Source organism: Cricetulus griseus, chromosome 4, assembly GCF_003668045.3.
Source record: "Cricetulus griseus strain 17A/GY chromosome 4, alternate assembly CriGri-PICRH-1.0, whole genome shotgun sequence".
In the NCBI taxonomy this organism is placed as follows: domain Eukaryota; kingdom Metazoa; phylum Chordata; class Mammalia; order Rodentia; family Cricetidae; genus Cricetulus; species Cricetulus griseus.
The window spans coordinates 85,474,649-85,499,459 of NC_048597.1; the positions used below are offsets into that span (position 1 = coordinate 85,474,649).

The 24,811-nt window shown below is 44.2% G+C and overlaps 1 protein-coding gene and 1 pseudogene across 1 annotated transcript in view; one reads left to right on the forward strand and one right to left on the reverse strand.

The window, feature by feature from the left end:
* The window catches only part of B3glct (beta 3-glucosyltransferase), an 83,525-nt gene that overhangs the window by 3,540 nt on the left and 55,174 nt on the right, over nucleotides 1-24,811 (forward strand). Inside the window, exons 2-3 of the mRNA XM_027413736.2 lie at nucleotides 12,787-12,836; nucleotides 18,831-18,870. Of these exons, the coding sequence (XP_027269537.1) occupies nucleotides 12,787-12,836; nucleotides 18,831-18,870 (90 nt within the window). The remainder of the gene's footprint in view (nucleotides 1-12,786; nucleotides 12,837-18,830; nucleotides 18,871-24,811) is intronic.
* LOC113830909 lies at nucleotides 19,281-20,061 on the reverse strand (annotated as a pseudogene).

Below are 24,811 nucleotides of genomic sequence, written 5' to 3' on the forward strand. Positions count from 1 at the left end.
TATAGACCCTTTAAGGTTTGTCTCAGCGTCCTTCTGGTTGGGGTGAGTGGATCGGATGGCTGGAGCTCTGAAGATCACATTTTGGCCATGAGATTACCTTGGAATTGGAAAGCAGCTAGAGGGAAGGAAACAGCCTGAGTACTAGATGGATTCAGAGTGCCACGCCAGCCCTGTCTGTCACCTACTTGCAGCCTTGTATTGCAGGAGATTATATGCAGCCAAACCCAATCTTAATTGATACCTCTGTGGAGAAGATGATTTGAACCAATGGTGAAATAATAGCTATTAGCTTTTATCTTTCACATCCCTGTCTGTTCTCTGAGTGAGCCAAGATTGTATTTCTTAGCACCTGCCAAATTGGGTTGATTTTTTTTTTTTCTTCTGAGCCAAGTCTTGTTCAGATTCTTTTCATTATGGTGAATCAGAAATTTGAAGACAGAAAGAGTCAAACCTAACTACGAGTTCTTTTGTGTGTGGTTTTTTTTTATTGTTGTTGCTTTTTTTGTTCTTTTTTAAAATTTTATTTTGCAAATTCCCCTTTTGTTTCTTAAGCCACTTATAGATATTGCTGGCAGTGGTTTTAATTCTCCAGATGGATTTGTTGTCATTTGGGACCCACCCTCAGCAAGTTGGCATAAACTACTTGGTCATGGGCTTGACCCTGTAATCCCATGACTTCAGTGTTCTTCTCCAAGCCCCAAAGGAAACCACATTCAGTGGAGGAGCATCTTTGAATTGCTAGATGGAGTTGATTTTTAAAATAATTAAAAAGACCACTAAGAAAAAAAGACTATTTGGAGTTTCATTATTCAAAGGTAAATTTTGAGGACCTGTTGTGCGTTGGGTACTGAGGTGTTCCAGGAACAAGACTGAGCTACAGCCCCACTCTTGTGGAGATAGCTGCATAGGAGGGAAAGTAACATTCAGTAATTAAACCAGAAACTAACTGCCTCCTGCTAATTTCAGGTCACTTTGAAAACATGTTGCAGGGAGGATCTTGCCTTCTGTCTGTTCTAGTGTGGCAGTTGGCAACAGAGTAACACTTGTTAATGGTGGGAGACTTTTTGGATGTCCCTGGGTCATCTGTGTGGCATCCAGAGCCAGGGGTGTTGTGAAGCAGTGGTTCTCAACCTTCCTAATGCTGGGAGTTTAATACAGTTCCTCATGTTGTGGTGCCCACCCCCAACCCCCCAATAACATCATTTTCGTTGCTACTTCATAACTGTAATTTGCTACTGTTATGGATCATAATGTGAATATCTGTGTTTTCTGATGGTCTTAGGTGATGTCTGTAAAAGGGTCTTTTGACCCCAAGGGGGCGGGGTCATGGCCCACAGGTTGAGAATGGCTGTTAAGAAGCATCCAACAGGGCACAGGACAGCTCTGCCCTGCCATCACTTTCGTTATTGGGCTCCAAATGTCAATAGTGTTGAGGTTTGAGCAACCTTTAGATCAATGAAGGCTTCCTGGAGGAAGTGGTGTCACTGTAAGCTCAACCTTGAAGGGGGAGGAGAAAGCAGGTAATTGGAAGGGAGAAGCAAGCATGCCAGTGGGAAGAAAGTGGAGGTGAAGAATTCAAGTAGAGAAAGAACAGCAGGCTGGAGAGTTTAAGCAAAGAGGCAGCAGGACATTCGGGGCACATCAGATACCAGCCTTGTGGGTGGTCTGGTTGAAGAGCTGTGCATGACTTGACGGTCGCCTAATGAAGCTTGTTCTGGCTGTCCTGTGAGACAGGGACTAGAGGGATTCATGAGGACTTGGGGTATAGTCTGGAGAGAAGCATAATGACACATGGATATGAAGATGCCATAATGAAACACGTTACTTCATATGGTAATTCTTTTTTTTTTTTTGCAGATTTTTTAAAATTTGAAATAGAAACAAGATTGTTTTACATGTCAATCCCAGTTCCCTCTCCCTCCCCTTCTCCCCTACCCCCCCCCCCCCCCCCCCCCGCAACTAAAAACCTTCTGCTCCCCTTCATATGGTAATTCTTAAAACTATTTGAAAAGAAGGAGAGAAGCTTCCAGACTCAATGACTGATTGGAGTAGTGGGCTGAGAGAGGATAGGGGTAAGAATGAGTCATTTTTTCATTTCCTGTTTTGTTTTTTTTTCACCTGGAGACCAAATGCCAGGGTCTTCAGACTGGAGAGATGGCTCAGTGATTAAGAGCACTTGTCGATCTTCCAGAGGACCAGGGTGTGGTTCCCAACATCACACACACACACACACACACACACACACACACACTAAAAAAAAAAAAAAAAAAAAAAAAAAAAAAAAAATTTCCAGGGTCTTTGTGTAAGGTAGGCATGTGCTCTACTAATACCGATTTCTGTAAGAAATTGTCCAGAAGAGAGTGTCTGGGTTCTGATGTAGGCACTTAGAGGAGGGCCAGAATTAAAAGATTTTTTTAAAAATTGTGGTTAAATATATATAATAGAAAATCGATTAGGTATAAGTTGAGGTATACAGTTCCGTGGGGTTACCTAACTTGACTTTTAATTTTGAGGGGGCAGAGAGGTGAGGGTGATGAGTTCTGGACAAGTTACATTTAGGGTCCATGTAAATTGTTCAGGTTTTGGGTCGATGAACAGTTAGAAATTTGGGTCAGAGCAGGGCGGTGGTGGTGCACATCTTAGAGGCAGGCAGAGCTCTGGGAGTTCCAGGCTAGCCTGCTCTACAAAGTTCCAGGACAGCCAGGGCTGTTACACAGAGAAACCCTGTCTTCAAACAAACAAACAAACAAACAAACAACAAACAAAGAAAGAATTTTGGTCAGGAGCTCAGGAACTCACCTATTGAGCAGAATGGGGGTTGTTTTTGTAGGTGACATTCTGAGCAGTTTTTTTTTTTGTTTTTTTTTTTTGTTTTTGAAAGAAAGGTTTGCCAAAATCACTCATTTATGCTTTGCTCCAAATGTATGCATACTGGAGACATTTTGACTTTTGGGGAAGAAAGCCGTTTTTGTACACATGAAACTGTGTTTAGGAAAAAGAGTAGAAGTCTCATTAGAGAAGATTTGCATATATCAGGTATGACAGCACTGTTTTCTCCGAGGGGGGTGACTTATCTGCAGTTCTAATAGAATATGCTGGGAAAGCGGAAAGGTGATCTATTGCTGTTTGCGCTATTGCTTGCCGTGAGGAGCTCAAGGCTTCTTGTACTTCATGTTGAATTTATCTTCTGCCGATCCTTGAGGGTGGTTATGCACGAGTTTGTGCATTGTTTATGGAATGAAGAGAAGGATTCGAAAAGGACAAGGTCATTATGGAAATAGCCCATGTGGTTCCCTTGAGTTCTTGGGTAGCTAGCTGTCTGTCCCGACGCGTGTCAGGCTTTAGTGTAGGTGACAGTCATTTCAACATTCCCGAATGCCTAAATTCGTTAAATGGTAGACTCCAGGTAACTGTGATATAGCTGTATACACGAGGATGGGCTGAAGAGAAGACGTTTAACTCACAGCTCTGGAACATTGGTGGGAGATGGTAGGATGTAGCAGGAATGTAGGGAAGAGGCCTGTTACATTACAACCCAGGCCTAGGCGGCTACTGAGTGAAGAGTAATTACCCCTGCTTAAGTGAGTGCCTCATGGCTGACCCCACCAGCCTTCAGAGCTTACATCCAGCAACTGTACACATGTACACACTAGTAGTTTCATGTCAACTTGACACAAGTAAAGGTATTTGGGAGGAGGGAGCCTCAGTTGGGAGGAGGGAGCCTCAGTTGGGAAACGTCCCCACCGGATGGACCCGTGAGCAAGCCTGTGGGGCATTTTCTTGATTGGTGATGGATGTGGGAGGTTTCAGATCATTGTGGGTGGTGTCACCCTGGGCGCTGTAAGAAAGCAGGTTGAGCAAGCCGGGAGGAACAAGCCAGGAAGCAGTGTTCCTCCATGGTCTCGCATCAGTTCCTCTTCCTAGGTTCCCGCCTTGGCTTCCCGGTGGATGGACTACAAGCTGGAAGCTTAAATAAACCCTTTCCTCCCCTGGTTGCTTGTGGTCATGGTGTTTTTATCACAGCAGTAGAAACTTAACTAGATAACAGGTAAGCCTCCAGTTTATTTAACCTTTGAGGCCAACAGTCTCCGAACCTCCCTTCCAGGGAGGTGGCTTTTTGAGTTCTCTTTCAAATGAGGCTTGTCAGGTGTATTTTTAACAAGGGACCCAGGTTACCTGTGTGCACAACAAGGTGTGGGGACTCTTTCTGGTCCACCCTAGGCTTGGGTACCAACCATGACTATTACTGGGTGATTTTTACCGACATCCATAAAATGTAGATGTCTCTGAACTGCCCTGCCTTGAAGACGAGCTGTGTAAGGTTTATGGAACAGAACCCCAGCTTGTATCAGTCAAGGATATTTCTCTACTTAGGAAAGGAAGCAGAAACCCCAGAACTTAGACCAAGAAGTCTTTCACTGGTTCCAGCATGATGTCCTAGTTCTTTCTATTGCCATGATAAACACCATGACCAAAAGCAACTTGGGGAGGAGAGTGTTTGGCTCAAGGTTATTGTCCATTATGAAGGGAGTCAGGGAAGGAACTCAAGACAGGAACTGAAGCAGAAGCCACGGAGGAATGCTGCTTACATACTCACTTGCCATGGCTGGCTCAGTCTGCTTTCTTATACAACCCAGGGTAGGTGTACCCATGGGTGCCCCCCCCCAGTGGGTTGGGCCCTCCTAATCAGTCATTCATTAATCAAGGAAACGCCCCACAAGCTGATCTGATGGAGGCATTTTCTAAATTGAATTCCCCTCTTCCCAGATGACTCCAGCTTGTGTCAAGTAGATGAAAATCTACCCAGAGTATATAATTTGACAGATTTTCATGTTCCTCTGAAGGGACCCTCATGATTTTAAAAAAGAACTAGAGCAGGTAGTTGTTCTGGTGAAGACTTTTAGAGCAAACATGGGGAAGCCTGTAAGAGTGTCTCAGAGCGTAAACAGCATGGATTCAGTGGTGCAGGTGGGACTTTCATGATCTGCTTTTTCTCACACTGGATAAGCTGCCCAACAATTAATCGTCCATTGTGTTTTTATAAAGTAAGCTGGCAGTTATCACTCAACAATATGATTGCAATTGAAAGGGATTTATTTACAAAGAGCTGATTTCCTTGTGTCTGAATATTTGCCTTATGTTCCACTTCAGTGTGTTTTGGCCGGGCCGTGTGAGCAGGGATTTTGGGGACTGTGTTCCACACCATGGAAAGGCCTTATAAAGATAGGTTTGAATCTCTCCTCTAAACTGTTGGAGTTGAAATTTTTGCTTTTTTCTTTTTCCATCTTGAGTGGCTTCTTTAATCAAGATGTAAATCAGAGAAGCAAATTCTCTTTCTTTGTAAATGTGTGTGCTTATTCCCATTTCTGTCCCATGTGCTGTTCTTGTAAATATAATCATCTTCCAGCCCACAGGGTCTCTGGACCAGGCTGTCTTTCAGCCTCATATTACGCTTCTTTTTATAGTCAGTCAAGCAATGCAGGTGGCTCAGGTCTCCTCTACTAAGGCTCCTTTCTCTTGTCAACTTGAAGGACACGAATCCTTTAAAGAACGCTTTAAAATTTTCCCTTAAAGTGTGCTAAGAGCACTTACTGCTCTTGCAGAGGACCCGAGTTCAATTCCCAGTGTCCAGAGTTCCACAGTTGTCTGTAACATCAACTCCAGGGGGTCTGATAACATCTTTGGGTCTCCTTGGTTACTGTGTTCGTGTGTGTGTGTGTGTGTGTGTGTGTGTGTGTGTGTGTGTGTGTGTGTGTGTGTTCCAGGGATTGTTCCAGATTCTTGGCCACATGTACAGAACTGAGTGGCCAGGCTGTGGCTCCAGCCTCTTTGTACTAAGACCCCAACACTGCTGGCTCTCTGACCCCGCACTGTGCACCATTCCATGCAGTGAGAGATGCTTTTAGAATCACAAACTTAATTTGTTCATTGTTGGGGAGCTGGCTTACCTCATATCTGATCACCCGGTGGCCTGTTCTTCCCAGCAAGTCCTGAAGGTGGTACTCTATTCTTCCCAGCAGCCTTCTTGGCCTCTTCCCTCCCACCTGTTGCTACCTGCATCTATATCTGCTTCTGAGGCTGAGGCTTTTGTCGCCTCAGCCTGACGGCCTAAGGTGCAGGCTTGCAATCTCCCCACCACAACCGAGGCCTAAGTATATTCTTTCACCTCCCAACTTGCCTGTGTGTGCCTATTTTTGTCCCCCAATACGTTGCTCCATATCCTGTCTCAGGCAGTCTATCTAGGAAACACAGCCCCATATTGCATTTCCTTCCTCAAGATCCTCAAAATGCTTCCCGCCCAAGGGGAAAACTGGGTTCTTAAGGAACTCCTTCATTTTATTCATCTACCCATACTTCCTGCCTTCCAGGTATTCCCAATAGCAACTTCACTCATCCCAATCATTAACCCCCAGGTTAATCAACTCTACCCTCCCAGGTATGCCCACCCCAATCTTCCTCTCTGGTGTCTCTGCCTTGGCCACTCCCTTAAGCCAAGTGTGTCGTCGTCGTCCGCCATCACCCCCCCCTCCCCCCCAGCTAGCACCTAGTTACTCCCTTCCAGTGTTTCCACCTCAGTCACTCACACTCAAGTTCCTAACACAGTCATTCCCTTGCGCAGGTGATTCTCCCCTGTCCTCAGGTGTCCCAACATAGGTACTCCCTCCTACCAGTCACCCCCTCTCACAATTTTGTTTCAGCTATTGTTACCCCTTACCTGACATGTCCTAGCTCTTGTCACACCCTCCCTCAGGTTTCCCTGCCCAGCCTCTCTCCTACACTTTATCTCATGCCTTGGGTGTCCAGGTTCTAGGCACACTGGCCTGTATGGTGTGGTGCATGGGAAGTCTGTTTCTAGGCCTCCTTGGTATCTCACTGGGAGCCCTCTGTGCATGGAATCTAGGGGTACAGAGAGCCAACTTCAAGCTTCTTGACTGTTGACAGCCTGGCTCTTCTGATTGGGGGGCGGGGGCTCCATCTTCAGCATAACACAGCAGGGGCAGGCAGAGTTCTTGTCTGTTGAACAAATGAGAGTTTGAGTGAGTAAGGTTGAAGAACGTGGCTGCTGCCACCCGAAACACGTGCCCACACCCCAAGGCCTTTGTCAAGCATCACATCCTCAGTCCCTCATGGGCCAGTTCTGTGGTGGCCCCAGTGTGAATTGATACACCCTTTGGGTTGGCAGTACAGGCTGCAGCTGCTTCTCAGTGTGTCATCAATGGCTGGGAGTGATGTGACTGTCCAGGGAGGATGAGGAGGGCTTATCCTCAGGGCCTGTGGCCTGTCTCTGGGTATTGCTCTTGGAGTGGTTTCCTTCAAAGTATTCACTAGAAACAAGCTAACTGGCCTTGGGCTGTGGTCCTGCAGTGGAAGGCTTCCTCCTGGGACCTGCAGTGAAATTCAGAAAGCTCGGGGCAGGGGAGGGGCAGCCCCTGGAGGCCAGAGCTGCCAGGGGAAAGGAAATATTTGCTAAGTAGGTCACAGGAAAGAAAGAAAGAAAGAAAGAAAGAAAGAAAGAAAGAAAGAAAGAAAGAGAGGCCCAAGGCTTTCTTCCCACAGGGCTTTAGGAAAAAAACCACCACCACCAACAGAAAAAAAAAACCCAAAACATGTTGGTGTTACTGTATCCGATTTTATGCCTCCCTCCTGGCTTTTGTGCAGGACTTGCAACCACCTGACAGACAGCCTGCATTGTCTTGATCAGCAGCATAATCTCCACTGTTGCCTGAGCTTTTGGTTTGTGTTGTTTTGGAGACAGGGTCTATATAGCTCAAGCTAACCTTGACCTTCCTGCCTCTGTCTCCTGAGGGCTGGGATTACAGGTGTTTATCACCATGTTTAGCTTACCCAAGCTTCTCTCTGTGCCAAGCTAGGCCCTAAGGGGCAGAGCATGTCAGTGTTTTCTGTGGTTTTCAGTTTTGTTTGGTTTGTCTGATGGATGTTTCTGGAAGACTTTGGGAACTAGGAAGCTCAAATGAGTTCCCTGCATGGAGGCTTCATCGTCTTCTGGAACAGGCAAGCCAGGAGATGTGTACTGTACACACTTAGGTTAACTCCTTCAAGGTCCATAAAACTGCATCCCAGGCTACTTATAAAATCCCGATTTATCTTTCTGTTATAGGTGTGCTCACACATTTGTTGGCTTGAATTATTTAAAGTTATCGTGAAAAAGACCTAATTTCTATTGCCTGCCCGGATTTGCACTTTAAATATAGTTCCCTGTCTCAGTTCACCAGAATTCATGTTGAAAAGAGAAAAGAGAAAGTGACTCTTAAACAGCAGTTTGGCATGTAAAAGCATGGTTTACCTTGGAATATTTCTCCGACTCCACATTAAGGTATTAAAGCCAAATCTTCGGAAATGCTTTCCCTTGCCAAACCTAGAAATCGTCGTGAAAGGAGACAGTGAACATTGAGGTCCCAGTGGTCATTCCTGGGTGCCCCTTTGGCTGGGAGGGTGTGAGCTGGAGAGAGGACCCTCTTCTCTCTTTCACTCTACCTCCTTCTCCCCCTCACATCCCCCTCCCCCCTCTGAAGTTGCCAGACTTAATATTAAAATCAGAATGAAGTCAACCATGGACATTAAAAATACAGGACCTCTCATGTAGACACGAAGCCTGAGCGGCAACTTCAGGAACTCTGCTGAAATGTGGCACATTCTACTTTCAGGGCTCAGACTCCGTCATTTTACACTTCGAATTATTCAGCCTCTGTTTTTATTTATATTTCATATATTCTGCTTGCTCCTCTGATTAGCATACCCCAAATCTGCAGTGCTTCAAGATGCTGAAATTAAAATAATAAAAAAAAGAAAACCAAAAGCAGTGACCTATCTTCTCCCACTTTGTGAAAATGAAAGCCTTGGTTCTATTAATATGGAGACCTAATTAAGACAAAAAAATGAGTTTAAGACTTTTACACTTTAGCTATTAAGAAATTGTATTTGCTTTGGTAATACAAAGTTAATATTTGTTAGGGTTGCTGAAATAAATGGACATTTTTTTAAAAAACCTTATTTACTCCTTTATTTTTTCACCCTTTTAACTCATTTACACCTCTCTTTCGTCATCTTTTCCCAAGAAACCTGGATTTTGTTGGGAGGAATTCTGCAAATGACTCATCATTTTATGCTTTGATTTATTATGTGCCTATGAAATGCATTTATATGTGCCTTCACAATTTTGTTTGTTCGGTTTAGAAAATGTTTAGAAAATTTATAGAAAAATGTCAGGATAAGGGAGGAGTGGAAAGCGATGAACATACTCACGGTGTTGGTTTAAGTATTGTGTCATCTCTGCTGTAGAAAAAAGAGATTTTAATTTCACAGTAGAGTGATGGAGACGATGACAGGCTTTTTATTTTTAAAGGATTTAAAAAACTCTAGATCTGTGTATTTTGGGATGGAGATAGAAGTGAACATTAAGCCTTCTCTGCAGGAAGGCCAGGCGTCTCCATTCCTGCAGGCGGGATCTGTGGGGCTTGCTTGGTTTATTGGCGGTGTATCCCTTGATGTGTGGGTCTCCTTTAAACAGTGACACTGGCAAATATTAGTTGCTGTTAAAGGAGAGGCTCCGCACTGGTGCCTCCTAGAACCAGTGCAGAAAAGAGGCCCTCCCTCAGTCTGCTCTCCCTTCTCAAGCCTCGGACACAACCCCGCAAGTCATAGCCCACCGGCTTTGCAGGCATGTCAAATTAAAGAAACTTCCAGGTATTAGATGGTGCCTCTATGATAACCAAGACTATCTAGGTTTGGAATAAGAACTGATAGGGGTAGAGGGGAGTTTTTTTTTTTTTTTTCCCCCAGTGCTGGGGATTGGGCTTAGTTGTGTGTGTAGTGTCTGCACAGGCCAGAAGAGGGCATTGAATCACCCTGGAACTGTAGTTCACATGATTGTGAGCTGCCAAGTGGATGCTGGGAATTCAACCTGGGTTCTCTGCAAGAGCAGCTAGTGTTCTTAACTGCTAAGCCATCTCTCTACCTCTCCTGCATTATCCTCTCTCTCCATCCACCTATTATCTATCTATCTATCTATCTATCTATCTATCTATCTATCTATCCATCCATCCATCCATCCAGGCTCTCCCTATGTAGACCTGGCTGACCTACAACTCACTATATAGATCACACTGACCTTGATCTTGCAGATAGCCACTGTACTCTTCCTCTTGAATGCTGAGATTAAAGGTGTATGCCATCACATCCCTGGCAAAGGACAATTTAAAATAAACTGCTGTAGCCTGACCACAGTTTCTCTAGTCTGTTAGTTCTCAGCATTTATTTTCCAGAATCCTGTGGTGCCAACTGATGTTAACATGTGACCATGCATGACGTTTGTTTGTTTCTTCACTGGCATTAGAGGTTAAACCCATAACCTTGTACATGCCAAGGTCCCACTGTGCTGGTCTCCCAGCATCTAATTGCTAAATAATTCTGGTTTTGGTATCTCCTTGAGGGTTTAATTAACTAATTAATTAAAACATTTAATTTTCTTTTAACTATGTGTATATGTTTGTGTCTGTGTGTGGGTTTGTGCAGGTGTGTGTTCAGGTGCCAGTGGGGATAAAGAGGGTGCCAGATTCCTTGAAGCTGGAGGAACCAGTGGTTTTGAGCCACCTGACGTGGGTGCTGGGAATCATGTCCTCTTTAAGAACTCTAAATGCTCTTACCTGGTGAGCCATCTCTCCAGTCCCCTCCTTGAGTGTTTTTTAATGTGAAAATTTCTTGGGAGCAAAGAAATAAGATAAACCCAAAATATTAAGTACCCAGAAACAGTTCCTAAATGGTATTTGTGTTAAATCTGCTTTACTAATGATGTGGGCCTTGGTGTGTGTGTGTGTGTGTGTGTGTGTGTGTGTGTGTGTGTGTGTGTGGTGCGTGCGTGCGTGGTGCGTGCGTGCGTGCGTGCGTGCCTGTCTGTGGCTTGAATGAAATGCCTCCTATAGTCTCAGCCTGTAGGTATCAATGTTTGAGAGGCTATGAGGTGTGGCCTTGTTGGGGAGGTGTGTTACTCGAGGTGAGCTTTGAGAGAAATCTCTCACCCTTTGCACTCACTGTCTGCTTGTGCTTGTGGTTCATGACATGAGTCTTCAGCATCCTGTTTCAGCCACCACACGTGCTGATTCTCCATGATTCTTCCCCCCTGCAACCATAAGCCCCAAACATACCCATCTATAAGTTGCAGTGGTCATGGTGTTTTATCAGAGCAATAGGAGAGTGACTAACACTGTGTGGAGATATGTGTGTGTGTGTGTGTGTACAGGTGCATGTATGTGTGTGAAGCGTGAAAACATAGATCATATCATGGTGAAAATAATTTGGGGGTGGGCAATGAACTCTCTTCTACTGGATCAGATAGGTGCTGCCTGGTGAGTTAGCCTTACAGCGAGGAGACCTCACAGCCAACAATGAAGACATTCACTCATTCAGAGCTACTTTAGTGTACTATTTCTATCTTAGTCAATAAAATTACATTGCTGTCTGTGTGGAGCTTGAGTCTATTAGTAATGGTTCCCAAATATGCATTTCCAATTGGTGCTGAGTTCTCTAATGAACAGTGGGGCTGAGTAGGGGAGGGTTGAGGCGGCTGTACCATTTAGGCAGTCACAGGACCTTGTAAGCCGTCTAAGCTTATCTGAATTCCACACACCAAGGTCCCTTTGGCTCGTGCTTCCGTTTCAACCCTGCCTTTTGAAATGCCATTCTGGAAATGGAGACGATTAAACTGTGTTAGTCATTTACTTTTTTAGCGTGACCATGTCTTAGATGATTTCCTGTGAACAAATGTTAATGGGTAATGTGAGCCAGCGGATGTCTGGGGATATAGTGGGGAGGGGAGGGGCTAGACAGAGGGACCTGAGTGGTTGTGTTGTCTCCTGCTTGTACAGTGGCATTCCCCAAGGACCCTCCCATGATGCTTCTTAAACTACATTATTGTCTTGGAGTCCTAGAACACTCTGTGCCATGTGCCTGCCCTGGCACAGTGCCCACCTCCTCTGGGAATGCTGCCTGGAGGACCTGAACCACCTCCCTGCAATGCTCTCCTTTAACTCTTTAGGAGAAGCTCACTATAGGGCTCATGGTTGTTTCGTTCCCACCCTTCCTGACCTTTTGGCTTAGCATTTTGCTTCATATTTCCAGTGCTGTGTTGTATTGTTGCTGTTATTATTTTTAATGCTCAGCCTAAGTGTGCCTCTAAGGAGATCTTTGCCTATTTATGACTCGAACTGAAAATGTTCCATCATCCTGAATGGAGGATGATTTCAATGCCTTTAGTCTCCTGCCCTGGAATGTCAGTACGATGCTGCATATTCTCCCAATGGCTTGTGAACAGCAGCATCTGCAATTCTAGCCCTGCAGTTCCAAACAACAAGTGCACCCCAAAGATAGTTGTGTTGCTTTGACAGGGAAGATGGAGATAGCAATTTGTACTACCAGCCCCTGCATTCTCAGGGATTTTCCTATGCTAAGAAGGTATCTAAATCAAAAATTTTTTTTTTGGTTGTTTGTAAAGATTTTAATTGCTCTGCCCTTTTTTTTGTTTTGTTTTGTTTTTGTTTTTGCTGCTTGGTAGCCTGAGCTCATTGACATTACAGTGATCAGTGCTTTACGTATAAGATTAAGAGAACCGATAGTACTTGTTTGTGGCAATGTGGCTGTTTTTTTAAAAAAAATGAGCAAAATGTATCTTGTTAAAAATATTCCCCCCTTATTATAAGCCGAATTGTTGAATGTGAGAATGAACCCAGACTGCTAATTTTAATGTAAACATGTTTCTCTTTTTCCTCCTAGCTTTTGCTTTGGTGTCTGAAGAGATAAAAGAAAAGGTCAAGCATTCCCAGGTACTAATTGTAGTGATCTAATCTAACCACTCCTGCAGCATTCTTTTAGATTTAATGAGAAATGTAACGATTTTTATCCTTAACAGTTAACATTTTTTTTTTGCTGTTGTATGAATTGAGATATTCTTCAATATCTGTTTCTGTTTGTATATGTGTGTGTTCAGTATCTGTTTCTGTATGCACATGTGTGTATGTGTGCGTGTGTATGTGTGTGTGTGTACGTGTGTGTGTGTGTGTGTGTGTGTGTGTGTGTGTGTTTGTGTGTGTGTGTATAAGTGTATAATTGTATAAGTTTGGAGCCAGAGGTCAGCTTTGTGTGTTGTTTCTTGTTCAGTCCCCCTCTCTCTTTCTGTGTGTGTGTGTGTGGTGTGGTGTATCTCTGTGGTGTATGTATGGGGGCATGTACAGATGTGTGTGTTAGGGTGTATGCCCCACATATGTACACGTGGAGAAAGTCAGGTGTCCAGCTCTGTCCCTCTCTACTTTATTCCTTTGAGACAGGGTCTCTCTCTCCCTGATCCCGGGGCTAGGCTGGCAACCAGCAAATTCCAGCAATCCTTCTATCTCTACCCCTTGATAGTCTAAGGTTAAAGGTGCACATACCCACACCTGGATTTGTATATAGGCTCTGGGGATTTGAACTCAGGTCTTCATGTTTGTGCAGCAAGCACTCTTACTCACTGAGACATCTCCTTCAGCCCTACCCAGCATTTCACAGAGGCTCCTTCATTGGCCTGGGTTTTGCTGTTTGGGGTAGGTTGGCTGGCCAGCAAACCCCAGGGATCTGTCTGTCTCTGCCTCCCCAGTTCTGGGATTACATCACATGCCACCAGACCTGGCTTTTTTTATGTGGGTGCTGAAGACTGAATTCAGGTTCCCATGCTTGTGTGACAAGTGCTTTACCAATTAACTATTGCTCTGGCTATCAATATAGACTTTGAAGCCTTAAGAGCAACCTGTGAATAAATTTGATTGTTTTTGTTATGGGTGGGCACATGTGTATTGTATGCATGCTCACAGGTATGTGTGTTCCTCCATCACTCTCCACATGTATATTGAGGCAGGGTCTCTTACTGGATCCGGAGCTCACCTTTTCAGCTAGTCTGGCTAGTGAGCTTACTCTGGGGAAGTTTTATCCTCCTCCCCACGTTGTACCTCCCAGCTTTTATGGCGTCTGGGGATCTGTGCTCTATAAGCTCCATGCTGTACTTTATCCAATGAGCCATGTTCTCGGCCCCAGACTTATATTGGAAACTATGACATAATAGTTCAGACAGACAGCCTAGTTTCAGTCATTTTAGGAACAAGTGTTTTGATATAGAGATAGATCTCTGAGAAGCCCTACTTGGGTAGCTTTGTTTTGTCAAGTCTCAGGGTGTCCTACCCTTGACTCCATCTTCCAGTCTGTGAGAGCATTCTCATGGTGAGGAGAGTCCAAAACCTGGTTACTGTTGCCTTGAAGATGGAGCTGTGGGGAAAAACATCCTGAGGAGCAGATGAAGGACTCCACAGGTGGCCAAGCTGGCGGATTCCTCAGACACTCAGAATGCAAAGCCAGGCTCAGGGGCTGAGTTGAGTGGGTCACACTTTTTCAAATTCTCTGAGCCTTCAGTTTTGATCACTGATGATGTTGGAGAATTTCAAGTGTGTGTGTGTGTATGTGTATATTCTCTCTCTCTCCCTCTCTCTCTCTCTCTCTCTCTCTCTCACACACACACACACACACACACACACACACACACACACACGTTATCACTTGAGCTTTGCATGGGCTCAGTTTAACAGGTGAACAAGAAACAATATTTAAAAACCACGACTCGGTTTTGTTCTGTTAATTAAGGCTCCACTGAGTCGATACTTTACTCCACAATTGGTGTAAGGTCTTTTGAAGAGAATGTTTCTTTGATCAACGGAGCAGTATCTAACTGTGCTATGGGATCCTCCAAAGGGGAAGTGATGCTAAGCATTTCTGACTGTGTTAGGACTCTTTAGGGCTAGTAAAAGCATTTGAACACATTTTATTTAATTTGATCTTCTCAATGATGCTGGTATTGCTAAGCACAAAATAGATATTCCCAGTTAAACAGGAAATTTAGCCTGAAGGCAATTATGCGATTTTTTTTTACCAAGGACACAGGATTATTAGAAGTTCAAGTTCAAATGTTCTGAATCCTATATTCTCAGCCTGTACTCCATTGTAATTATAATGTGTGTGTTTGATAGGATTGAGGCTTGCTCATAAAGAGTATAATGTGCTATGCAAGGGTTATTAGCGGAGGATTAAAATTTTATTTAATGAATTTAGAACCTACACATTAAAATAATCTTTAAATTTTATTTTTATGAGTGTGAGTGTATTGCCTGTATGTATGCATGCGTTTTCACCACACGGGTGCAGTGCCCATAGAAGCAGAAGCGGGCGGCAGATACCCTGGAACTGGAGTTACAGATGATTGGGAGCTGTCATGTGGGAGCTGGGAACTGAAGCCTGATCCTCTGCAAGAGCAGCTGGTGCTCTTACCCATTGAGCCTCTCCTATCATTTTTATGAGAAGAACTTGCCAACTAAGCCTTACATTTTGAATTGTCACTGTTCAAAGCTCCGTGGCTTAAGAAAATGAAACCCAGGTAGAAAGGTTGACTTGGTCATGTTGTCATGTCTCATCTGGGAGCTGTGTGGGACAGATGCACTCATAACAGATCTCTTTCTTGTCTGTCTAGTGGTTGATGTGCAGCCTTCACAGCTAGCACATTTTTTGATTAATATTGATAGTCAGTGGAAGAAACTTGTGGCATTGGAGATCATAAAACAAGGCTTGCACTTTCCTCGTTGGAAAAGCCTTTTCATGAGGGAAACGGAAGACAGGATTTTAAATGTTCTGTCAATTTGTTCATTTAGCCCAATTTTCTTTCTCAAAGGGGAAATTACTCAAGACTATTTTGGTTCTGTTTCAATCTACCCAACTCAACCGTTCTTTGGGTATTTTAGTTTTACAGTTTACAGATTGAGTTGTTTGAAAAAGATAATCATTTCCCTAGCTATTGTGTCAGCCAGTCTGAGCTACAGATTTAATGCCAACTAAGAAGATATGTGATTCGGGTTGGTCTTCTCTGATGTCGCAAAGCTGTGTGGTGGCAAGTCCAGCAGGTGTCCAGGGCTGTCCAAATGTCACCGTCTGGAACCCCTGGGCCTGGATGGTTTTCATCTTCCACTTTGTTGGAGGTGACTCTGGTTGCACACAAATGTGGGTTGTATTGATTGTTTTTCTAAAGACCTCCAGGCTGGTGCTATGGTCAGGAAGAGACTAGGAAGGCTTTAATCCTGGGTTCATGGCCAATGACTGTTGAGGCCTGAGAAATTCATTTGTGTTTTTTTTTTTTTGAGATAAATGATTGTCTTGTTTGGAAAAGGGATCATTAGCTGTAATCATTTCTGGTGCTGTTTCTTCATCTAAACATTCTGTTTTCCCACCAACCATACAGCACTGGTTCTGTGGCTTAATAAGAAGAAGCAGACACCTAGGTAGGGGACAGGGAGCAGTCATGGTGGGAGCCAGTGGTGTCCTTGTGTGCAGCATGGCTGCACTGAGAGTAGGAAGGTCTCCTGATCAGGTGTGGCCTCTTGATGTCTTCTCACACCAGCTTGGGATACTAACCTGGCTTGGAACAACACCTCCAGATAAGGGGTTTGGCTTCCCAGTCTCAGTAGATTCTTCCAAAGTTAACTGTTTCATCAGTATTTAATGATTGTTTATCCTGGGATCTGACAGAGCAGCACCAGCAGGGCCATCTTCTCTACCCAGTGGCCTTTCTACTCTTGAGGCAAGGACAGTTTCATAAAATGCAACCTCTGCCTCGTCTCATGGTCCCTTTGGCAGTCTTCGAGGACATTCCTCTTTGTGGATTTGCCTTAGCTTTGAAGTGGCTCCAGATTTTGTTGGTAAAGGCTCACAACCATGTTTCTTATTTCAGCCTGTAAGAAAATCGAAGGATGTTGGTAATGTCTAATTGTCATAATTATGGACAAATTATACCAAAAATGAAAAAAAAAACCCGAGCAATTAGGAAGGAAACTTTGTCCTAGTCTGAAGAGAAGTTATTGGAAATGGCAGTTTTAGCTGTCGACACTGTGCTTTGTCAAAGCAGTTGTGAGTCTCCAGTGACCCACTCAGGGTTAGAATCAAGTTACCTCTGTGGCTGTGTCTAGATGACCAGGCTCCCCAGCCCTGAGGCACCCTTCCGTGCCCAAGAGTTCTAGTGGCTATGTGTGTTAATATAACAAAATGAAAGAGACTGGGAGATTTATAAAGAACTGCCATTTATTTCTTATCCTTCTAGAGGCTGGAAAGTCTAAGGTATAGGAGTGCAGGCCTTTTGTGCTTGAGTCATTCATTCCATAGCAGAAAGCAGAGAAGGGCAAGGAGTATGTGCCAGAGAGAAAGAGAGGGCTGGACTTGAATTTATATCAGATCCACACTTGATAGTGAACTCACTCCCACAATAGCATTGTGAATCCATTACCTCTTGAAGGTTGCAACACCCGCCCCCACCAAGACAAACCCTGGCTGTCCTGGAACTCACTCTGTAGACCAGAGATCTGTTTGCCTCTGCCTCTCTAGTGCTGGGACTAAAGTTCGTGTGGCCACAACTCCTAGCTTGGGATGGCATTTTCAACACATGTTTTGAGACACACATTTAAGCCATTACAGTTGTCATCATCTGTCCTCCTCCAAGACTCTTTGTGGGACCTTAGGCAAGAAAGACCGTGTTAACATTCTTGTTTAAAAATGATTTATTTATTTTTATTTTATGTGCATTGGTATTTTGCCTGGATGTATGTCTGTGTGAGGGTGTCAAATCCACTGGAGCTGGAGTTACAGACAGTTGTGAGCTGCCATGTGGGTGCTGGGAATTGAACCTGGGTCCTCTGGAAGAGCAGTGCTCTTAACTGGTAAGCCATCCCTCCAGCCCCATGTGTTAACATTCTTTATGACATTTTGTCTTGGTTACTTTTATATTGTGAAGACAAAACATTGTGATTAAGGCAACTTGCCAAGGAAAGTATTTAATTTGGGGCTCATGGTTCCAGAGTCTATGACCATCATGGTGGGGAGCATGGCAGCCGCTGAGAGCTTACATTTGATCCACAAGCATGAGTCAGAGAGATTCTAGGTAGGAGTTTTGAAACCTCAAAGCCCATCCACAGTGACACACCTCTTCCAACAAGGCCACATCTCATGATCCTTCCTAGCAGTTCCACCAACTGGTAACCCAGCTTTCCAATATAAGAGTCTATGGGGACCATTCTCATTCAACACCACACATAATGTCTGAGCTCAATAGATAAAGACACTAGCAGGGAGACCGTTTCATCATGAGGTGGGTCCTGTCATCAATCGGACTATGTCTGGCTTTCTTACAGTGTTTTAGAGTTCACAAGGTCTTTAGAATTAACTTTACCCAAAATGTGATTTTATGCAGGAGGAAATAAGCTTTTAACCCAAATAAATGATCACATACATTTGCCTAAGATCACATACAGAGGACATAGCCCAAGCTGGAGAGATGGCTCAGGGATTAAGAGCACTGTCTGCTCTTGCAGAGGACCTGGGTTTGATTCCCTGAACCTACATGGTAGCTCACATCCATCTGTAACTCCAGTTCTAGGGAATCTCATGCCCTCTTCTGGTCCCAGTGAGTACTCCACATACATGGTGCACATACATACATGCAAGCAAATACTCCCACACATAAAATAAAAATAAAGAGATTTTAAAGACACAACCTTATTGCAGAACTTCTGAAGAAGGAAGATGCTCATGGTTCCTGCTTTGCCCTTTTCTGTTGTAGCCTCCTTAGTTTAGGGAAGCATTTTAGCTCCATCTTCAAGTCCTGTCATCACGTGTTATCCAGGTTATTCATCATTATTATTCACTGTGTTGCTAGTTCAGTTAAATGATGGGATCCGTCTTTGTCTCTTTCATTTTAAATGCAGGATTTGGATCAGAGTAGTCAATCAAGGAAACACGACATAGGTAAGTAATGCACTTTTATTATTTTTACGTATGTGTGGTGTGGTGAGTGTGCATATTTATATTTGCGTGTGTATGGGTGCATGTGTTGGCCTGTGTGTATGCACATGTGTGTGTGTGTGTGTGCATATGAGTATTTGCATGTGTATGGGTGCACGTGTGTGCAGGTGTGTGTGTGTGTGTGTGTGTGTGTGTGTGTGTGTGTGTGTGTGATGGTGGCCATCTCATGTCTTTCTCATTTGCTCTCCATTTTATGCACTGAAGCAGGGTCTCTCCCTGAACTGCTAGCTCACCAATTTGGTAAGCCTAGTTGGCTATTTTGCCCAGGCTTTTCTGTCTCTGCCTAATGAGTCTGGTCTTTATGTAGGTTTTGAGGAGCTAAACTCAAGTTCCTGTGCTTGTGTGGTCAGCCCTTAAATGCCCTGCATCATCTCCAAGAAAGTTTTTTTTTTCTTTTTATTAGCCAAAAGACATACTTTATTAGCTCCCAAGTTCCAGTTCTCCGTCTCCTGTACAGATTTGGTTCCATGGAGTCATCCAGTTTGGTGGGCAGCAGTGAGACCCACTTTGCATGCAGAAGGGGCATCTCTTTGGATAGTGGAGGGTTTGCCAGTGTGCTGGTGGTTCCCACCTTCCCAGGTCTCATGGCCATACCCCATACACATGGCCAGCAGTTCCTTTTGCCTTGTACTTCTGGCATGCACAAGTATGTAAGGCAGTATGTAAGATAGGTTTGTCATTTGTGCCCCCACTCCACCACACCAACAACAGCTCTGTTGGCTGAAAAAAATGACCTTGGACCTGAAGGCAGCTTCACTTGGGTCTTGTTGGTCTCTGGGCTGTGGGAGATGACTGGCACAGTTTCCAGAGGCTGATGCCAGTTTGCTCCTGTCCGCAGGTTTGTCCTCCAGATAGTAGGTACCCTTAGGCATGGTGCCTGTGGGCAAAATGTTGCTGATATTCAGCTGGGCCTTCTTGCAGCAGAACACAACCTGTCCAATGCAGATTCCCTCTGCAACAGTGAACAGCCCCATCCACTTCTCAAATCGGTAGGGAATCACAAAAGACCACTTTCACGAGGGGAACACTGCGACAACCAGGGTCATGAATGATATCCTTTACAATGCCCTTAATGTAGTCAGCGAAGTCAACAGTACGCAGGTGCACAATGCCCTTATGGTGTTTCTCGTGCATAGGGAACACAGAACTGGCGTCTTTTTCCTCTGTCCTTGGGTCGGATCACATGGCCTAAGGCAGTGATGACCCATGGAGGTGGAGTCTGCCAGCAAGCACGACTGAAAAAAAGGATTTTTTTTTCTCTTTTAAAGATATGGGCTCACTACATAGTTCTGGCTGGCCTTGAACTCACAAAGACCCAGCTGTTTCAGATTAAAAGTGTGCACCACCACACCCATCCCCAGCAAGGAATGTTTAAAACCTGTACTTATAGTCTAGCAAAATGAATTTTCCTTTTTGATGATACTTACGAGATATATTTTGTTGTTTGTGGCGAGCCTAAAGCTTGTTACCATGAAGACCTCGGGAGGACACTTTTCAGAGCAGCGTATGGCTTCTGACATGTGTGGAGTACTTCTGTGCAATCCATTTATTGCTCATTCCTGGAGGAGAAACCCTGTCGAGCATTGTGAGCTGTGGCCATGTTTGCTGAAGGCGAACTAGTGAGCTTAGAAAATAGCAGCCACAGTGCCCAGGAAAGAGGGGACTCACCCCTCACAGCTCCGGGGCTCATCCCTGGGCAGCAGAGTCGGGTGGCTGGGTGACATGACACAGACGGCTATGGGGATCAGTTCTGGCCTAGCTGGACTGTGACTCACCTGAGGGAACACTCAGGTCATATGTAGAAAACATTTCTTATTTCAGATGTAAAGAACAGCAGGAATGTAAGCATGAGAGCTCTCTCCTGCAGACAGCTAGATTAATCTGGGGTGAGTGGGGCCCCAGGAGAAGAATGTCATTCATTATCCAACACCCTTTTTCTCTTCAGCCCCATCACCCAGTCCCAGGTAACGCTACCAAATGGATCCTGTCCCCAGGACAGTGTCTATAGTTCTCTTTTTGAAAAGGCCTTGATGCCTCAGGTTTTACTTGGCTCCTGGTACCATTTCCAGTTGAAGGCAGTCAGTCTATAGTCCAAGTATCTTAGCCTGTGTATAAATCCCTTGTGATCTGGCTTGGCTGAGGCCACCTACCCTCTAGCTTCATCACCTGGGTGACATAAATCTTTTTACAAATGCTTCCAGACTCCTGTGAGCATGGGGAGGCTGCAGAGATAGGGCCGGCTGTGGGCTCTATGGTAACCCCACTTCTTCCTCTGGTACTGTCCTTCATGTACAAGCGTGCAGAAAGCTGCAGCCCTTCCAAAGAAATTCATCAGACCCTCTGTGACAGGCTCCACCACCTGCCCTGCTCCCGCAACACCCCATGATTGATTCCGGCTCTCCACCCAGTTCAGTGTTCCCAGCCCCTGGCTCCTCTGATGCGTCCGCACTGCCCTGTGCTTCTGACTCTGAGCAGGGCTACTGGCGATGCTTGCAGACTGAGTGTGTAGTGTGCGTGATTGTAATCCACAGAAAAGGAAGGTCCAGTGTGATCTCAGCTACGTGAAAATGCAAAGGACTGGAATGAAGAAGATGCCTGGAAGGGGAATAATTTGCTTTTGTTTTCCTTCGATAGTCTTTTTCAGCATGGAGGATCTGTTGTCTTAGTGAGAAGAAAAGTGGGAGCTTTGCTGTACTGGCAGAGGCAGTAGGTCTTGTTTACTGCAATGAGTATAGGATTAGCCTTTTGACAGGTAGAGTGCTGTAGTACAGAATTTATTAGGAAATAATCTGGACTTATGAGCTACTATGAGGATTAATGCAAAGAATGCCTGTGTATCCACCACCCAGGTTAAGAAGTAAAACATTAATGAGAACTGAAAGCTTTTAGTCCTTGTCCCCAGTTATGCTTGTCACTCATGGAACCTTGGACACTTTTAAGTGACATATACATAGTGTGTATACTGGATAGTTTTTATTGTAATTTTTACACAAACTAGAGATACCCAGAGAGGAAACATCAGTTGAAGAATTGTCTTCATCACATGACTCACGGGCATGTCTGTGGGGCGTTTTCTTGACTCTTAACTGATGGAGGAGAGTCTTGCCTACTGTGGGTGGTACCATGCCTAGGGAGGACCTGGGCTGTATAAGAAACCAGCCTGAACAAGCCAGGGAGAGCAAGCCACTAAGTAGCATCCCTCCATAGTTTCTTCATTGGTTCCTGCCTCCAGGTTACTGCCTAGAGTTCCTGCCTTGGTTTCCCTGGATGATGGACTGTAACCTGTAAGCCAAATTAACCCTTTCCTCCACAAGTTGTTTTTAGTCATGGTATTTATCACTGCAACAGAGTAAATTAGAACAGTATCATACAATTGATGTATATTTCTGCTTACATTTTGTACATTACTGATTTATACAGATTTACCCCCCACCCCTTTTTTTTTGACAGTATTACAGCTTTCTACCTATGAGATTTACCTCGAGTGTCTGGATCTATACATGTTGTTTTAGTTACTGTTTTAATTAATTAGTAGTAGTTAATTATTTCATGGTAATCAATTTTTATTGCTGTATCTTATTCAGATTTATGTATATTGCTGGTGGGTAGTCAGTCAGATTGTGTCCATTTTTTTTCTACATTGTTTCTTAAGGATGACTAAAAGGGTGTGATTCTGGGTCACTAAGAAAAACACATCTTCAGTTTAGGTAAGATTTGAAAGCATATCCCCTAAGCTTATTTATTTCATTCCTTTTTTTTAGCATTTTAAGATTTTTTTATTTTATGTGTATGAGTGTGTTGCCTGCATGTATGTCTGTGTGCCATGTGTGTTTAGTACCTACAGAGGCCAGAAGAGGGGTCAAATCCCTCAGAACTAGAGTTACAGATATTTTTGAGCTGCCATGTGGGTGCTGAGAACTGGACCCAGATCCTCTGCAGGAGTAACAAGTGCTCTTAACCACTGAGCCATCTCTCCAGCCCCTATTCCATGCTTAATAAGAAGCCATCTATACAGCTTGGCCTTTGATGTGTCAGTTTATATCAGTGGTTCCCAACGTGTGGGTTGCAACCCCCTTTTGGAGTAAATGACCCTTTCACAGGTGTCTCCTAGCAGATACCCTTCATATTAGATATTTTCATTATGATTCATAACAACAAAATTACAGTTATGAGGTAGCAATGTAATAATTTTATGGTTGTGGGCCACCGTAACATGTACTGAATGGTTTCAGCATTAGGAAGGTGGAGAACAACTGCTTTAAATGGAACAGATCAAAGACAAAGTTTTGCCCGAGACAGAAGATTCCCCTTTGAACCTTACCCCTGTGATCAGTGTATGGAGCCGGGAAGCCAGCTTAATATCCACAAAATGTTCCTGTTCATATAGACCAGAAAAAGAGTTAGGCTATATCCAGTAGGTTGCTCAGAATCTCCTTTTAAGATTTTTATTGAGTTTTATTTAACTGAAGAGCATTTCTGATTATTTTTAGGACCTGGATGGCTCATTGTGAATATCAGTTGTGTGAATATTTGAACTAGTGAATAAATGAATGGAACACTAGAACCAAATGGAACGATAAAACGTAATAGGATACGATTAAAGTCAAATTAGCATCCCTGAGCTGAACTGTTGAAGATGGAGGCCTGGTGGGAGGAAGGTCCTCATATTGATTTGCTATGAACCTGGCTGGAGGCCACAGATGACATCTCACTGTACCCTTGTGCTGTTGTCTTGTCTGTGTTTTTTCATTACAAGTTCACAGTCTGAGGTGGCCCAATGTGCTTCTCTGACACGTGACCTGAGCAGCAGTCATATTGGAGGTTTGCTCCTGGCTCACTGTTGTCAAAGGCTGGCTGCATTGAGTTGATTCTTGCAACCAGTGTCCCATGTGACAGTCTTCTGTGTGATGCTTGCCATCATCCCTTGCTTCTGTGGGATAGTTGTGGCTGGTTTCTTGGAGATAACACCCAGTCCTGGCTAGATGCCTTTCGAAGTAGAGCAGGGATTATTGCCTTGCTTATTTGAAAATCCTCGTGACCTCATGGGACACAGACAGCCACTTTTAAGTATCACCATAAAAGGCCATCCAGAACATTCTTGAAATACTGCATTATTAGTTTGCTAAGGCTGCTGTAGTTTAGATATGACACATTCTCTCAAAAGCTATAGATTGAAGACTTGGTCACCAGCCCCCAGCACCATCAGGAAGAGGGGAGAAGTTAGGTGACTGAGGTCATGTCCTTTAGGGGATACTGGGATCCTACCTTCTTCCTGACTTTCTTTGTTTCCTAGGCTTCAGTGAGGTGAATAGGCCCTGTGTTGTGTTTGTTGCTTTTGTGCTCATGTGACCACAGTCCCTTGCAGAAACAGTTTATAGGAGGGAAGGTTTATCTGGGCTCCTGGTTTCTGAGCAGTTTCAGTCATTCAGACAGGAGAGTTCTTAGTGGTAGGACTATGCAGAGCCTCCTGAAATCACAGCCAATCAGGAAGCAGAATGTGGGCCAGGAGCCAGGGACCGGGATAACTGTCAAAGGCTCTCCCTAGTGACCTACTTCTGGAGGTAGGCTCAACATGATCATAAAGGTTCCACAGCCTGTCACAGGAGCATTGGCAGTGGGATCAAGCTTTCAGAGGAGCCTGTGAGGAATTTTTCAAATTTGAACCACAATGGGCACTATGTATCACACAGTCCCTTCCATGATGCACTGTACTACGGTCCTAAAAACCACAGGGCCAAGTGAGCATGCGTGGGGACCACCAAAACTTAAGCCAAAGGAAACTTTTGCTTCCTATAAATTGTTTGTGCCAGTCTTTTGTTATACAACAAAATGGTTTGTTATCTCAGAATTTTGGAGTCTAAAATCCTCAATGAAGCTGTCTTCC